This window comes from Acanthochromis polyacanthus, chromosome 7 (genome assembly GCF_021347895.1).
Source record: "Acanthochromis polyacanthus isolate Apoly-LR-REF ecotype Palm Island chromosome 7, KAUST_Apoly_ChrSc, whole genome shotgun sequence".
Classification (NCBI taxonomy): Eukaryota; Metazoa; Chordata; class Actinopteri; family Pomacentridae; genus Acanthochromis; species Acanthochromis polyacanthus.
Window position 1 is genome coordinate 1,691,837 of NC_067119.1, and position 18,276 is coordinate 1,710,112.

Consider the following 18,276-nt stretch of genomic DNA (forward strand, 5'->3'; position numbering starts at 1 on the left):
CACATCCACCTTAAAGGAACATTCCACCTTAAATCCCTGGACATGCTCCTAAAATGTTGGTTTAACCGAGTATTCCATCCAAACTCCTCACAGAGACCTGAGGGGCTGGTTAACAGGAATATTCCACCTCAAACCTCCACTAGGTCAGTCTGTGTAGCAGCGACAGCAGAAAGAGGTCCTCTCTGGATGGAAGAACGGCGTCTGAGTGGCAGCTCTTTCTGCTCTGACCTTACTCACTGAACTCAAGGTCCATGGAGGACTCCAGTAGCTGATGTTTCCTGCTACAACCTTCTCTTTTTCAGCTTTCATCACCATGGACTCATTTTTCATGACATTTTTTTTGGATTGAGGGATTAAACTATCTCTACCCTTTTCCTCACTGTGGAATAATTTTTCTTTTCTGTGGTCTCAGTTTTCTTCTTTGTGGGCTGTTTGTCTCACTGGGGGCTTTACTGTATTTATTTTTGACGTGTAGAATGAAGTGATCGTGCTTAGATTTGTTTTCTTCTGGAACAGCATGAACAGCTTGAGGACAAGTTGAATTTCTGGCACATCTTCCTGTTTTTACCGTTTCTGGTTGATAAATTGTTCCACTTTATTAAAAACAAAACAAAACCTGCTTTTCAAACCTGCTGGTGGGTTTTAGGTTCACATGCTTTCACTTTTTGGCTGACTCTGTTGGGGATTAAGAAACATTCATGTCTGGTTCATGTTCATCCATCAGCAGGAATAAAAAGACGTGGTCAAGTTTTCTTTATTTACAGGAGAGAGGAGCTTCATCGTTGCTGTTTTTAGAATCAATGAGACTTTTAGAAAAGTGATTTTTAAGAAACACCCTGATTGTTAGTATATTCTTGTTTCCCCCCCCACAAAATCAATATATTTAGTTACATTAAAACACTAAATATTCTATAAAAATGAAAAACCTCCTCAGAACATCTGCTTCTTCATCTCCAGTAACTTTATTAATGATCAGAGTTCTACCTTCATCCTGTGAATATTTTCAGCTCCTTTAAGTACATTTAAAAGTGTTGGACAAATTACAATATTGTTCCAAATTACTTACATTTTCCAAAATGCCCCCAAAAACTTCCAAAATTACACCAAAGTTGTACAGCATTACTCTGCTACTCTGGATCTTGAAGTTGTCCAGTAATACATGAAAATGTTCAGAATCACTCAAAAACTATTCAAATGTGTGTAAATTTGTGTTTTTTCCAATCAGAACAATTAAAAACTCTACAATGACAAAATTTCACAAAAATAACTCAAAACTTGTCAATATTTCAACAAATGTGTCCAAAATGATTCAAAACATCCAAAAGTACTCAAATCCTTCCTCGAGATGAAATAACAGAATCTCATGAGTGCAAAAGGTTTATTTAGAATAAAGTAGAATAAAGTGATTATTGGTGATTAGATTTGGTTAATTTTCATAAAATATGTGAGTCATGTGTGAGGGTTTGTAGCTGATAGATGACAGTCTGGACTCTTGGTTGGAAAGACGTTTGTGTAGATTCTCAATCATCGAGGTCATGGCAACTGCAGGAGCTTCAGTAGAAATCAACTGGACTTCTCTGGAAGACGTTTCAACTCTCAGTCTTCAAGAACTTCAAGGAACTGGACTTCGATAAGTTCTTGAAGACGTTTCATTTGTCTGAGATTTCTACTGAGGCTCCGATGATTTTTGGTTGGAGAGGTTTTGAACATGGCAGGTAGAATAAAGGGACTCTTTAAAAATCCGGATTTCAGGCTCAGATTTGTTTTTTCCTGATGATACAGGAAGTATGATTGGTAGAAGTATGGTCCAACAGTCGAAATGTTTTTACAGTTTCTGGTAAATGATCTTATTTTGTGAATCTTTAAAATAAAGGCTTTGGACTTTTATTTTGCGTTGTGCTTTGAATTACTCCACAATAATATTGTCTGTGTCAGTTTAATAGCAATACAAACTTCAGAACTTCCAACAGAACTTTTAGATATGCAGTAAACCTGAGCGAGCAGTCTGACATGAAGCTAAAACAGGTGAAGGTGATGGAATATAAAACAGATTCAGGTGAAGGTGATGGAGTATAGAGCAGATTCAGGTGAAGGTGATGGAGTATAGAGCAGATTCAGGTGAAGGTGATGAGGTATTCTGGGTATGCCTGGATGTCGTTGAAGATCACGAACATGGTTGGGTTGGTATTGTTGTCGGCAACGCTATCAAACAGGTCGGAGGTGTTTCCAGAACCTTTGGCCGGGGGAGTGATGAGGCCACGGTGGCCTTGTGTGAAGTCTCCGACCAGAACCCGGGCCTGGTACATGCGCTTGTGGCCTTTGATGTCAGGTTTGGCATAGCCCTGAGCCGAATAGCAGGGATCCACCGCAAAGTACGATCCGTTACCGTACATTACACCTGGAAAACAACCAGAGTTAGAGGGTCTCCTGTAAACCTGACGGCAAAAATAAAACCAACACTTTGCTGCATTTTCATTGAATTTACTGCAATGAGGAGATGATAAATAGATTAGAACATAAAGTCTGTTTACCAATGAGAAAAAAACACTAAATATACTGTAAAAACCTGTTAAACTTCCTCAAAACCACCTGGTTTTTGAGGAAAAAAATGGCAATTTTTTTGACATACTATACTATGGCGTTTTTTTGGACAAAATTCATGACGATTTTTTTTCAAAATAAAACTGCTGTATAGCGTCTTTTGTGGCTTGCTTTACATCATTTCATCATATGGCATATCTCTATGACATTGAAAAAATGGCATTTTTTTCAAGACACTAGACTATGTGGTTTTTTTGGACAAAATTCATGATATTTTTTTTCCCAAATACAACTGCTGTATAGCGTCTTTCGTTGCCTACTTTACATCATTTCATCATATGGCATGTCTCTACGACATGTTGGAAAAATGTCATTTTTTTCGACATACTATACTATGGCGTTTTTTGGGACAAAATTCATGACATTTTTTTTCCCAAAGAAAACTGCTCTATAGTGATTTTCACGGCCTGCTTTACATTATTTCATCATATGGCATGTTTTTACGACATGTTGAAAAAATGGGATTTTTTTTGACATACTATACGATGGCGTTTTTTTGGGACAAAATTCATGATGATTTTTTTTCAAAATAAAACTGCTGTATAGTGTCTTTCATGGCCTGCTTTACATCATTTCATCATATGGCATGTTTTTATGACATGTTGAAAAAATGGCATTTTTTTGACATACTATACTATGGCGTTTTTTTGGGACAAAATTCATGATGATTTTTTTTCAAAATAAAACTGCTGTATAGTGTCTTTCATGGCCTGCTTTACATCATTTCATCATATGGCATGTTTTTATGACATGTTGAAAAAATGGCATTTTTTTGACATACTATACGATGGCGTTTTTTTGGGACAAAATTCATGATGATTTTTTTTCAAAATAAAACTGCTGTATAGCGTCTTTCATGGCCTGCTTTACATCATTTCATCATATGGCATATCTCTAAGACGTTGAAAAAATGGCATTTTTTTTCGACATACTATACTATGGCGTTTTTTGGGACAAAATTCATGACATTTTTTTTTCCCCAAAGAAAACTGCTCTATAGTGTTTTTCACGGCCTGCTTTACATTATTTCATCATATGGCATGTTTTTACGACATGTTGAAAAAATGGGATTTTTTTTCGACATACTATACTATGGCGTTTTTTGGGACAAAATTCATGACTTTGTTTTTTCCAAAGAATACTGCTGTATAGCATCTTTTGTTGCCTACTTTACATAATTTCATCATATGGCATGTTTTTATGACATGTTGAAAAAAATGGCATTTTTTTCGACATACTATATACCATGTCGTATTTTTGGGACAAAATTCATGACATTGTTTTTTCCCAAATAAAACTGCTGTATAGTGTCTTTTGTGGCCTACTTTACATCATTTCATCATATGGCATGTTTTTACGACATGTTGAAAAAATGGGATTTTTTTCGACATACTATACTATGGCGTTTTTTGGGACAAAATTCATGACATTGTTTTTTCCAAATAAAACTGCTCTATAATGATTTTCACGGCCTGCTCTACATTATTTCATCATATGGCATGTTTTTACGACATGTTGAAAAAATGGCATTTTTTTTCGACATACTATACTATGGCGTTTTTTGGGACAAAATTCATGACATTTTTTTTTCCCCAAAGAAAACTGCTCTATAGTGTTTTTCACGGCCTGCTTTACATTATTTCATCATGTGGCATGTCTCTACGACATGTTGAAAAAATGGGATTTTTTTTCGACATACTATACTATGGCGTTTTTTGGGACAAAATTCATGACTTTGTTTTTTCCAAAGAATACTGCTGTATAGCATCTTTTGTTGCCTACTTTACATAATTTCATCATATGGCATGTTTTTATGACATGTTGAAAAAAATGGCATTTTTTTCGACATACTATATACCATGTCGTATTTTTGGGACAAAATTCATGACATTGTTTTTTCCCAAATAAAACTGCTGTATAGTGTCTTTTGTGGCCTACTTTACATCATTTCATCATATGGCATGTTTTTACGACATGTTGAAAAAATGGGATTTTTTTCGACATACTATACTATGGCGTTTTTTGGGACAAAATTCATGACATTGTTTTTTCCAAATAAAACTGCTCTATAATGATTTTCACGGCCTGCTCTACATTATTTCATCATATGGCATGTTTTTACGACATGTTGAAAAAATGGGATTTTTTTCGCCATACTATACTATGGCGTTTTTTTGGACAAAATTCATGATATTTTTTTTTCCAAAATAAAACTGCTGTATAGCGTCTTTCGTGGCCTACTTTACAATATTTCATCATGTGGCATGTCTCTACGACGTTGATAAAATGGCATTTTTTTTGACATGCTATACTATGTGTTTTTTTGGACAAAATTCATGATATTTTTTTTCCCAAATAAAACTGCTGTATAGCGTCTTTCGTTGCCGACTTTACATCATTTCATCATATGGCATGTTTTTACGACATGTTGGAAAAATGGCATTTTTTTGACATACTATACTATGGCGTTTTTTGGGACAAAATCCATGATGATTTTTTTTCAAAATAAAACTGCTGTATAGCGTCTTTCATGGCCTGCTTTACATCATTTCATCATATTGCATATCTCTAAGACGTTGAAAAAACGGCATTTTTTTCGACATACTATACTATGGCGTTTTTTGGGACAAAATTCATGACATTGTTTTTTCCAAATAAAACTGCTCTATAATGATTTTCACGGCCTGCTTTACATTATTTCATCATATGGCATGTTTTTACGACATGTTGAAAAAATGGAATTTTTTTCGACATACTATACTATGGCGTTTTTTTGGACAAAATTCATGATATTTTTTTTTCCAAAATAAAACTGCTGTATAGCGTCTTTTATTACCTACTTTACATCATTTCATCATATTGCATGTTTTTACGACATGTTGAAAAAATGGCATTTTTTTCGACATACTATACTATGGCGTTTTTTGGGACAAAATTCAAGACATTTTTTTTCCAAAATAAAACTGCTGTATAGCGTCTTTAATTACCTACTTTACATCATTTCATCATATGGCATATCTCTAAGACGTTGAAAAAATGGCATTTTTTTCGACATACTATACTATGGCGTTTTTTTGGGACAAAATTCAAGACATTTTTTTTCTTATATCATTGTTGTCGTGTTGTTGTTATATCATTGTTGTCATCTTGTTGTTGCATCATTGTTGTCATGTTGTTGTTGCATCATTGTCGTGTTGTTGTTGCGTCATTGTTGTCGTGTTGTTCTTGCATCATTGTTGTCGTCTTGTTACATCATTGTTGTCATCTTGTTATATCATTGTTGTCATGTTGTTGTTGCATCATTGTTGTCGTGTTGTTGTTACATCATTGTTGTTGTGTTGTTATATTATTGTTGTCGTGTTGTTATATCATTGTTGTGTTGTTATATCATTGTTGTCGTGTTGTTGTTATATCATTGTTGTCATGTTGTTGTTATATCATTGTTGTCATGTTATTGTTATATCATTGTTGTCATGTTATTGTTGCATCATTGTTGTCATGTTGTTATATCATTGTTGTCGTGTTGTTATATCATTGTTGTCGTGTTGTTTTTACATCATTGTTGTCATGTTATTGTTGCATCATTGTTGTCATGTTATTGTTGCATCATTGTTGTCGTGTTATTGTTGCATCATTGTTGTCGTGTTGTTGTTATATCATTGTTGTTGTGTTGTTATATCATTGTTGTCATGTTGTTGTTACATCATTGTTGTCGTGTTATTGTTATATCATTGTTGTCGTGTTGTTGTTGTATCATTGTTGTCATGTTATTGATGCATCATTGTTGTCATGTTATTGTTGCATCATTGTTGTCGTGTTGTTGTTATATCATTGTTGTCGTGTTGTTACATCATTGTGTTATTGTTATATCATTGTTGTCATGTTATTGTTATATCATTGTTGTCATGTTATTGTTGCATCATTGTTGTCATGTTATTGTTGCATCATTGTTGTCATGTTATTGTTACATCATTGTTGTCGTGTTGTTGTTATATCATTGTCATGTTGTTGTTATATCATTGTTGTCGTGTTGTTGTTATATCACTGTTGTGTTGTTGCTGCATCATTGTTGTCGTGTTGTTATATCATTGTTGTCGTGTTGTTATATCATTGTTGTCGTGTTGTTGCTGCATCATTGTTGTCGTGTTGTTGCTGCATCATTGTTGTCATGTTGTTGTTATATCATTGTTGTCGTGTTATTATATCATTGTTGTCGTGTTGTTATATCATTGTTGTCGTGTTGTTGCTGCATCATTGTTGTCGTGTTGTTGCTGCATCATTGTTGTCATGTTGTTCTTATATCATTGTTGTCGTGTTGTCGTCATTTTGTCGTTACATCATTGTTGTCATGTTGTTGTTACATCATTGTTGTCATGTTGTTGTTACATCATTGTTGTCATGTTGTTGTTACATCATTGTTGTCATGTTGTTGTTACATCATTGTTGTCATGTTGTTGTTACATCATTGTTGTCATGTTGTTGTTATATCATTGTTGTCGTGTTATTATATCATTGTTGTCGTGTTGTTATATCATTGTTGTCGTGTTGTTGCTGCATCATTGTTGTCGTGTTGTTGCTGCATCATTGTTGTCATGTTGTTCTTATATCATTGTTGTCGTGTTGTCGTCATTTTGTCGTTACATCATTGTTGTCATGTTGTTGTTACATCATTGTTGTCATGTTGTTGTTACATCATTGTTGTCGTGTTGTTGTTATATCATTGTTGTCATGTTGTTGTTATACCATTGTTGTCATGTTGTTGTTACATCATTGTTGTCATGTTGTTGTTATATCATTGTTGTCATGTTGTTGTTATATCATTGTTGTCATGTTGTTGCTGCATCATTGTTGTCGTGTTGTTGTTATATCACTGTCGTGTTGTTGCTGCATCATTGTTGTCGTGTTGTTGCTGCATCATTGTTGTCGTGTTGTTATATCATTGTTGTCGTGTTGTTGCTGCATCATTGTTGTCGTGTTGTTACATCATTGTTGTCGTGTTGTTACATCATTGTTGTCATGTTGTTGTTATATCATTGTTGTCATGTTGTTGTTACATCATTGTTGTGATGTTATTGCTGCATCATTGTTGTCGTGTTGTTGTTACATCACTGTTGTGATGTTATTGTTGCATCATTGTTGTGTTGTTGTTGTCACCGTGAGCTCCTGCGTAGCTGCGGTTGAAGCCCTGCTTGTTGATCAGGTCGATGGCGTTGGATCCGGTTCCGTGAAACAGCAGCCGCTCGTTGTTCTTGTGTTTGTTCTTCACCTCCAGCTGTTTCTTCATCAGCTGGTAGTTCTGGAACAGCGTTGTGTTCTGGACCCGCTGGACCTGAACCCAGGCAGATCACACAGCTTCAAATGTTTGGTTGATTAGATCATTTTCAATATTTAAAAAAAATCAAAATATGTCTTTCTCACAATTTAAATGTCTTTAAAAACTAATATTTAAACAGAAATTTTACAAGATTAAACTCATATTCATGGTACTGGGCCTGGTTTCATATAAAACTGCTCCATCAGTTTTGGGGTCACTGGTCTGATAAACGTTGAAGACTCCTGGTTTAGATTATCTCACACCCTGCAGGTTATTTCTATCTGGAGGAGGTGAACGTACACTGATGATGTTTGCAGTGAGGCCGGTCTTATTCATCTCCTTCTTCACGTCCTTGTATTCTTGTGATCCTGTAGGCACATCGAACAGCTTCACCAAGTCGCCCTTCATGTCGTCCCAATGCGACGGCAGAGCGGCTTCATCTGCAACGGTAGGTCAGGTCTTTATATCGATCAGCTCAGCGCTTTAAAACGAGCAGAAAACCTCTTCAAACAGTCAGGAGAAGTTCTAGCAGCTCTTAGGAAACAAAAGTTCTTTCATAGTTTTTCAGAAGGTTCTTCAGTTCTACTGCAGCTACTTGGAGGCAGATAACAGCATCTTGGTTTGATGATTATTTAGCAAGTAGGACACAGTGTGTTCAAATGGCTGGAGTTAGTTCTACCTTCCTTGAGGTCACAAAAGGTGTAGCTCAAGGCTCAGTCTTAGGACCCATTCTGTTTACAGTCTACATTAATGATCTGTGTGCAAATTTGCCAAATGTCTCATATCATCTTTATGCGGATGATTCTGTAATTTACTGCTGTTCACATTCGATTGCACAGGCATTTGAATTCCCATCAATTAGAACTGCCCATGGTAAAATTTTAGAGTTGGTCACAGCTACAAGTACCTGGGATTAACTATTGATGAGGACCTCTCTCTTAAAGTCCATATCAAAAAACTGATCTCTAAATTAAAGGTGAAGCTCGGTTACTACTATAGAAACAAATCTTGTTTTTCCCTCAGAGTTTGGAAGCTTCTGACGTCAGCTACTTTTCTGCCGATACTTGATTATGGTGATGTTGTGTATATGTGTGCTTCAACCAGCTGCCTACAGTCCTTGACTCCGGTCTACCACTGTGCTCCGAGGTTTGTTACTGGCTGTAGCCGCCTCACTCACCACTGTGAATTGTACGCTAAAGCTGGCATGCCTTCCTTGAACGTAGGACGATATACACACCGGATGACTCTGGTTTAAAAAGCACTTCTTGGCGTGGGTCCCACTTATTTATGCACTCTTCTTCAGAGAACTAGAAGCTGTTATGCCCTGAGATCTCATGATAATTTACATCTTTCTGTTCATCATGTTCGAACTGAAATAGGTAAAAAAGCTTTCAGTTATTTAGTTATTGCTCCCTCTGCTTGGAATGCTCGCCAATCCAAATTGAAGTTGTCAAAATTTGTTTCATTGGAGGCTTTCCGCTCTATTTTAAGGTATCGACAACGTAAATCCTTTGAACAGTGCCTGTGTTCTTAAATTATTATTGTAAATATGAATCCTGTTATTTTATGTATCTAATTACTTGTATTTAATATTTTAGTGTTTGTTGTTATCTGTCTGTTTTGTTTACTTTGACGTTTGCTGCTGCCTCTCTTGGCCAGGTCACCCTGTGAAAGAGGTCTCGATAATAATTATAATTGTAATAATTACTGTGAATAATAATTATTATTATCAATCAGCAGATTATTGTCTGTGTTAATCAGATGAAACTGAGAGAAAAATCGAAATCAGTTTGTAAAGTTCAACATGAAGTTCTGTCTGACCGAGACAGGGGCCTCTACAAAAGCTAGTGGTGGTTTGGGGGCCTCTACAAAAGCTAGCGGTGGTTTGTGGGCCTCTACTAAAGCTAGCGGTGGTTTGGGGGCCTCGGTTAAAGCTAGCGGTGGTTTGTGGGCCTCTACTAAAGCTAGCGGTGGTTTGGGGGCCTCGGTTAAAGCTAGCGGTGGTTTGTGGGCCTCTACTAAAGCTAGCGGTGGTTTGGGGGCCTCTACTAAAGCTAGCGGTGGTTTGGGGGCCTCTACTAAAGCTAGCGGTGGTTTGGGGGCCTCTGTTAAAGCTAGCGGTGGTTTGGGGGCCTCGGTTAAAGCTAGCGGTGGTTTGGGGGCCTCTACTAAAGCTAGCGGTGGTTTGGGGGCCTCTACTAAAGCTAGCGGTGGTTTGGGGGCCTCTACTAAAGCTAGCGGTGGTTTGGGGGCCTCTACTAAAGCTAGCGGTGGTTTGGGGGCCTCTACTAAAGGTAGCGGTGGTTTGGGGGCCTCTACTAAAGCTAGCGGTGGTTTGGGGGCCTCTACAAAAGCTAGCAGTGGTTTGGGGGCCTTTACTAAAGCTAGCGGTGGTTTGGGGCTGAATGAAGACTCACTTTTCATCTCACTCCTTTGGAGCTCCACCACCTGGATGCCATCGGTTGCTTCTTTCTTCGCTGGGTAAGCAGTGAAAGTCCGGTTGCCGATCTGGACCTTCACATTCTGCCTCTTCTCCAGAGCCTCCTCCAGCTTGAGGTTGGTGAGCATGTCGAAGGCCACCATGACTCCCTGATGGTCCTGGAACTTCCACTCCACCGCTTTGCTAACCTGCAGAGCTTTGCTCTTCAGGTTCTCTGCCCTCTCCACCCTCCGGATGAGGTCTCTGAGGGCCACAACACAAACACCTTCAGTCTCTGTTCATTCTTACCGTGTGCTGGAGGTCCGGTGGCGGTGTACTGACCTGACAGCGGACTCAGCGGTGTACACGTCCCTGGTCAGACCCTCCAGGTGGATGCTGGGCTCCTGGTCCAGCCAGATGCTGACCGTCAGCTGTTTCTGCAGGGCCTTCAGCTCCTCCACGTTGGCCGGAGACAGCTGGCTGATGTACGGATCAGTGATTTTCCTCTCTGCCTGCTCGGCCACAATCAGCTCCGTGATGCGTTTCTTGGCCAGACTCACGTCCTGAAGAGGAAACAGTCGGTTTAATGAACTCAACACACTCATTCATGGTTACAGGAGATGGACTTAGGAGCTCAAACTACAGAGAGTCACAATACAACAGGATCAGTGTTTCTAAAACCAAACTGGTTCTTCATCTACAGCAACTTTATTAATGAGCAGAGTTCTACCTTCATACTGTGAATATTTCCAGAGTTCCAGGTCCTTGAAGACCATGGAGGAGAACGTCCCCTGGAGAAAGTTCTAGAGTAGACCTACCAAGTGTCCAGTTGTCAGTAGGTCTACTCTAGAACTTTCTCCAGGGGACGTTCTCCTTTCCTGCTTCCAGTCTTTAAGTTTCGTCTCACTTAGAACATTCCAGGTCCTTGAAGTCCATAGAGGTGGGTCCAGATTTATCACTTTTTAATGGACTTTTTCCATCATTTCTGAGCCTCAGAACTTCATCAGTCCAGCAGATAAACATCTGGGTTCTGGTAAAAACTGACACTGTTCATAAACATTCGCATTCTGTGAAATATGTCTAAACTAGAATATCATTTCACCCACAGAGTGAATCATGTCCAACCTCCTACCAACATGCTGATCTGAAAATTTACCCAGAATGCACTTTTTTAAAGTTTTCCCCTTCTTCAAAAAGAATTATTCAAAAATTGTTAACAATTACGTAAAAACTTGTTCCAGATGACATGAAAGTCATCCACAATCACATAAAAGCTACCAAAATTACTTAATATTCTTTAAAACAACGTTAATCATCCAAAATTACTTCAAAATGGTTAAAAATAACTAAAAAAAACATCCAAAATCCTTCGAAACTCCTTCAAATTATCCAAAATTACCCAAATGTGTCCAAAAGTAGTCAAACTTTGTCCAAGTGGACGCAACATTTGTTCAAAATCAGACAAAAATTCATGAAAATTAAACCAATTTTTTATTTTTATTTTGGTAAAACTTGTTCTGATCAACCACCTACCAACATGCTGATAGGAAAGTTTCCCCAGAATGACCTTTTCAAAGGTTCCTCTGGTGAATTATCAGAAACCAGAAACACATCCAGGGAACCCATGATTGTTTCTAGGACTCCAAACTGGACTCTAAACCCATAATACTGGTGATCACATTTGATTACAGAGAAAATGAACAGAAACCAGGTTCATTCTGTGGTGGTTTTGTGTGTTTTTATGGTTGTTTTGTGTCTCTTCTGACCAGGACTTCCACAGTGAATGCATAGTCCTGACAGTGAAGCATGGAGGTGGAAGTGTGATGATATGGGGCAGAAGAAACTTTGTTTTGTACATATTTGAGATTTATTCCGAAAAATTTCAGCTTCAATGTAAAACAATATGAGTTTTTTCTTGTAAAATTTCCACTTTAATTTTAGAGAATATTTGACTTTTCCATGTGTAGTTGTGAGTTTTGCTGCTGTGACAGACTCTGGTGGTGCTTCTATGTGACCGCTGGAGGCTGGTTGTTGTGTTATGGTCTGTTATGGTGTATTATGGTGTGTTATTGTGTGTCACTGTGTATTGACCGTGTGGTTGTCGGCACACAGCTGGAACACTGTGGGCTCGAACTCTTCCCTCTCCAGGACCAGGTCCTCGATGCTGGGCTGCTCGTCCATGAATCCAGAGAACAGAGACGTGAAACTGTCTGAAAGAGAAAACGTTTTCTGTCAGTGTGCTAAACTTACAGCTGTTTTGTGTCTTGGTGAGGTTGTTTTGTGTCGTTGTGGTCATTTCACATCTCTTTGTGTCTTTGTGGTCATTTCATGTCTCTATGCAGTTGTTTTGTGTCACTTTGTGGTGGTTTAGTGTCTCTTTAAAGTCGTTTTGTGTCTCTTTGTGGTCGTTTCGTGTCTCTTTGTTGTCGTTTTGTGTCTCTGTGGTTGTTTCGTGTCTCTTTGTGGTCGTTTTGTGTCTCTTTGTAGTCGTTTTGTGTCACTTTTTAGTCGTTTTGTGTCACTTTGTGGTTGTTCTGTGTCTCGTTGTGGTTGTTTCGTGTCTCTTTGTGGTTGTTTTGTGTCTCTTTGTGGTCGTTTCGTGTCTCTTTGTGGTCATTTCGTGTCTCTTTGTGGTTGTTTTGTGTCTTTTTTTGGTCGTTTCGTATCACTTTGTGGTCGTTTTGTGTCTCTTTGTGGTCGTTTCGTGTCACTTTGTGGTTGTTTTGCGTCTCGTTGTGGTTGTTTTGCGTCTCGTTGTGGTCGTTTCGTGTCTCTTTGTGGTCATTTCGTGTCTCTTTGTGGTCGTTTTGTGTCTCTTTGTGGTTGTTCTGTGTCTCTTTGTGGTTGTTTCGTGTCTCTTTGTGGTCGTTTTGTGTCTCTTTGTGGTTGTTCTGTGTCTCGTTGTGGTTGTTTCGTGTCTCTTTGTGGTTGTTTTGTGTCTCTTTGTGGTCGTTTCGTGTCTCTTTGTGGTCATTTCGTGTCTCTTTGTGGTTGTTTTGTGTCTTTTTTTGGTCGTTTCGTATCACTTTGTGGTCGTTTTGTGTCTCTTTGTGGTCGTTTCGTGTCACTTTGTGGTTGTTTTGCGTCTCGTTGTGGTTGTTTTGCGTCTCGTTGTGGTCGTTTCGTGTCTCTTTGTGGTCATTTCGTGTCTCTTTGTGGTCGTTTTGTGTCTCTTTGTGGTTGTTTCGTATCTCTTTGTGGTCGTTTCGTGTCTCTTTGTGGTTGTTTTGTGTCTCTTTTTGGTCGTTTCGTGTCACTTTGTGGTTGTTTTGCGTCTCGTTGTGGTTGTTTTGCGTCTCGTTGTGGTCGTTTCGTGTCTCTTTGTGGTAGTTTTGTGTCTCTTTGTGGTTGTTTCGTATCTCTTTGTGGTCGTTTCGTGTCTCTTTGTGGTTGTTTTGTGTCTCTTTTTGGTCATTTCGTGTCTCTTTGTGGTTGTTTTGTGTCTCGTTGTGGCTGTTTACGTAGATGTGAAATGTTGTTCTTGACTAACTGAATTCTCCTGCAGTGGGAGGAGCTTCCTCCTATTGATCAGTGATCGATACCTTTGATCTTGGCGAGGACACTCTTCTCCTCCACCTCCTCGCCCTGCCTCCTCTTCATGCTGCGGTGGAACTCAGCAATCATGACCGTCTGGAAGATCAGGATCTTCACGCTGTGGACGAACTTTGGCTGCTTCTTCCTCACAAACTCCACCACAGCGTCGATCATGGCGTCGGCCACAGCCGACGGGGGGACGCCGCCCTGACCTGACCGAGTGATGATGATGAAGATGATGAAGAAGGGATGGACAAAGCTGCAATAATTCTCACAGAACCAACAAACTCAAACAAAGTCTTCAATCCAGGCTGGTCTAGTGTCTCCATAAAGTTCCTGTGAGTGTATATCTATGGATGGAGCCACATTTCTACTAAAATCCAGTCTTTGGTCGACATTTCACCAACTTCTGAGGCTTTAACAACACTTGAAACTTGTCCCCAGTGATACTGAGGAGATTAAAATTTGTTTTCTTTGAAAAAAAAAAATTATCATGAATTTTGTCCAAAAAAAAAAGTCATACTATACTATGTTGGAAAAAAAATGTGATTTTTTAAACATGTCATAAAAACATGCCATATGATGAAATAATGTAAAGTAGGCCGTGAAAAACACTCTAGAGCAGTTTTCTTTGAAAAAAAAAAAACATCATGAATTTTATTTAAAAAACGCTATAGTAGACCAGCGGTTCTCAAATGTGGGTCTGAGCACCCCTAGGGGTACTTGAAGATACACCAGGGGGTACCTGAGAAACTAGCAACAATTCAAAAATCCTTTACAAAATATATTTATGCAATAATTCTTCAACAAAATACGAATGAAAGTTAATAAACTGAATTTCATATCAAGTAGGCCACTCCATTTTATTACCATGAACCCAGTTTATGGAAGAATTCAGACGAAACAGTTTATTTTTTAAAAATCTATTGAACCACGGTTCAAAAGCAATGTCTGATTTTTACTGTTTTTAAAAAAATTTTCATAGATTTTTTTGTTTGTTTTGTATTTTTGTCAGATTCAAATTAAAAATGTCATATATCAGAAACTGATGATGTGGTGATGTATTTTATGTCTGTCTCTTTTTGTCAGCCAAAAATGCTTTGCCTTGGTTGGGAGGAACTTGAATGAAAAAATATTACACAGGGGATACGTCACTGAAAAAAGGTTGAGAATCAATGGTCTAAATGAAGCAGAAACTGCTTTGTTTGAGAAGGTTCAACAAACTCCTTCATTCTGACTCAGAACATTTATTTCTTTGGAACCTTTTGATGATGAAGGAAACTTGCTGTAAACTCTGTTAGAAGATCTTAGTTTCCTGACCTGTTCCGAGCGCCGGGAAGCAGACGGAGCTGAACTTGTTGACCTCGCAGGTCTTCAGCACTGAGTAGACCATTTCTTTAATCTTCCCCGGGTCGTTCTGGCCGACAATATGGATGATACCCCGGCAGGGCAGCCGGCCGGCCGACGTCAGGATCAAAGGACGAGACTGGAAACCCGGAGAGTTCACTATGGAGAGGAAAGGACGTCTTCACTACAGCTTCGGCTCAACCACCTGCTGAAACTTTTACACCATAAAACTGAAGAAGAACCATCAGAGTCCTTCTGGCAGACCGCCTCAGATCTGCTTCAAACTGTCCTTGATCAGAAACTACCGATATTCAAAGTGGTAGCTGGAACATTCCACAGTGTTTTATCAAATCCTTTCAAAGACGATGAATTAACCCCAAAAGGTTTGCTGTCTTAGAGAAAAACTAAAAATCTTCAAACTGACAAAAAACTGACAAAGAAACAACACAAACAACAGAAAACACAAACGACAACACATAAAACAAAAATAGTGATGATTCATAGAAAATGTGTTGATTTTTTTGTAGCAGCTGATTATTTAAGTTCAGGTGTAAATAAAAACTAAACGCTGAGTTTCTCCTCTTAGGAAACTGTGAAAACTGATAAATGTTGACAAGCTGACTGTTTCTGAAACTCACCCATCTGACTACATTCCAGCTCCACGACTGGTCCGGCAGCGTCTAAGATCGCCTTGGAAACTCCTGAACCAGAACATAACAACACCATGGAAAATAGATCAACAAAGAGACGCAAAGCAACAATTCTACAGTTCTACAGTTTCATTTAGCAGACGCTTTGGTCCAAAGCGACGTACAACACAAGCAAGAATTCAGACATAAGGAAAAACCTGTAGGAAGTGCAAAAAGTGCTTCAAGTGTGATTGGTCAAAGGTGTTGCCATCAAGTGGCAGAAGAATTGCCACCCCCCCCCCCCCCTTTTTTTTTAAACTTTGTCAGCTCTAAATAAGTGCTGGGTTTTGGACCACCTGACTTATTCTACCCCTAAGGTGGAGTCAGATTAAGTGCCTAGGTGTTCTCTGAACTATTGAGTCTTCAATTGTCTTTTAAAAGTAGAAAGGGACTCAGCAGAACGCACAGAGTTTGGTAGTTTGTTCCACCATTTGGGAACAACAGAGGAGAAGAGTCTGGCTAGAGATATCGAGGGTTTTGGACCACCTGACTTATTCTACCCCTAAGGTGGAGTCAGATTAAGTTCCTAGCACAATGACAGAGAAGACAAACAAAACAAACAACAGAAATAAAACACAAAACTGCCCTGAAGAGACAAAAATCGTAAAAAACAAGATCATCAAACAAACACTTGATGTAAATTTATTTCTAAAAACTCACCTGACTTCAGGGTGAAGTCCTGATTGGAGGAGTTGACGATGACATCACTGGCCTCCTTGGTGATGTCACCAGATGACACCTCCAGGGTCACCTGACCCATCTGCATCCGATACACACCGAGGGACGGAGACGACACCAGGCTGAAGGAGGCTGACGCACAAACACAACAGCAGACAACAACACACACAGAAATAATAACAATATACACAGAAACACAGGAAACATACAGAAAATACACACAGGTTAACGTTGTCACCGTTCCATTCCTAATCAATAACCGCTCTGTCTCTAAAATTATTGATCTGGAATCAGATCAACCTTCTTACCTGCCGAGGGCTGTGATTGGCCGACTGGTTGACCAATCGGTGATGCGTTGACGTTGGTGACTTCCTTGTTCGGAGCTTTAAACTCTCTGCTGAAAGACTGAAGACCAGTTTATGTAAATACAGGAGCCGATAGAATATTCCACACAGATATAGATTAGATATATAATAATCAATACAGAAATATCCCGTGACCAATATATATATATAAATATAATAAATAAGAAAGAGTTCAGTAAACATAAACCTGAACACACCTGGCAGTATGAACCAATCACTGACCTCCACACCTGGTTTTATTTTATGAACCAATCACTGACCTCCACAGTCTGGCTGTCGCTGGGGTGAACCACCACGTGAACCTCCCTCAGGTGTTGGGGGGTTCTGGTCCGGCTGAACCAGTGGACCTCCCTCAGCAGGACTCTGGAGACCAGGTCTCTGGGGAAGCTCAGGTTTCCGGTTCCGATGGCCGGGAAGGACAGCGAGGAAAACCGGAGCTTCTCTGCCTCGACCAGACAGAACCGGACGATGGACACCAGGTTCTGGAGTACACAGGGAGGAGTACTACTGAGTACTACTGAGTACACAGAAATACACTGAGAAGTAGTAATAATGTATACAGAGACAGGAGACTAGAAGGTTCTATTGTTTTTAGCTCATTTTCCTCAGTGGACAAAATTCACAAAAATCCAGAAAACACACAGAAAACACAGAAAACCCGCAGAAAACACAAAGACACTCAGGTTTCTTGACGTCTTTACGTCCTCACCTCCTCGGCCCGTCCGTTTCCACCGTCCCAGGGAGGACAAACAGCGTGAAACACTTTCTGACATAAGAGATCGAAACCGTCAGTGATGATGACGTAGCCGTAGCGCAGCGTCGCCGTGGTGACCGCAGAGCGAACCGCCGCCTGCAGCCGCCGCCCGGCCGCCTCCAGGATCGCCCTGGAAACGGCGCCCTGGTGGAGGTCCATGTTCTCTGAGATGGTGTTGACGATGGCGTCGGTCTGAAGCAGAGACAAGAAACGAACCGAGGAATCGTCCAGAAAAGCCCCCAAAAAATGAAAAAATTATGAAAAATATTCAATACATGTCCTGCAGCTCAAATTGTTAAGAACAAAATTACAAAAGTATTCACTGGGCCAAAATATCCAAATAATATCTGAAAAGTGAAATATAAAACAAATAATTAAACATGTTTAATAAAATGTGTTCAGTTCTCACCTTCTGTTCCTCGATGTTCCCCAGACAGAGAACCATCTTCAGCCCCTCAGCAGTGATCTGCTCCGCCCTTCTGCAGGAAAACACATGAAGCTCAAAAAGCTGTGAACAGAGGAGGCTTCACAAACATCCACAAACATTCAAGAATATCGCAAAGACATTCAAAAAT

At 39.3% G+C, this 18,276-nt stretch overlaps 1 protein-coding gene across 1 annotated transcript in view; it reads right to left on the reverse strand.

Annotated features, from left to right (window-relative positions):
* Nucleotides 1-940: 940 nt before the first annotated feature.
* LOC110946101 (protein mono-ADP-ribosyltransferase PARP14-like) overlaps nt 941-18,276 on the reverse strand; it is a 108,663-nt gene continuing 91,327 nt past the window's right edge. Inside the window, exons 18-31 of the mRNA XM_051950570.1 lie at nt 18,111-18,180; nt 17,657-17,893; nt 17,208-17,429; nt 16,891-16,987; nt 16,565-16,714; nt 15,854-15,916; nt 15,189-15,374; nt 13,877-14,080; nt 12,426-12,544; nt 10,677-10,897; nt 10,333-10,598; nt 8,216-8,355; nt 7,756-7,930; nt 941-2,398 (exon numbers count right to left, since the gene is read on the reverse strand). Of these exons, the coding sequence (XP_051806530.1) occupies nt 2,115-2,398; nt 7,756-7,930; nt 8,216-8,355; nt 10,333-10,598; nt 10,677-10,897; nt 12,426-12,544; nt 13,877-14,080; nt 15,189-15,374; nt 15,854-15,916; nt 16,565-16,714; nt 16,891-16,987; nt 17,208-17,429; nt 17,657-17,893; nt 18,111-18,180 (2,434 nt within the window). The 3' untranslated portion in view covers nt 941-2,114. The remainder of the gene's footprint in view (nt 2,399-7,755; nt 7,931-8,215; nt 8,356-10,332; nt 10,599-10,676; nt 10,898-12,425; nt 12,545-13,876; nt 14,081-15,188; nt 15,375-15,853; nt 15,917-16,564; nt 16,715-16,890; nt 16,988-17,207; nt 17,430-17,656; nt 17,894-18,110; nt 18,181-18,276) is intronic.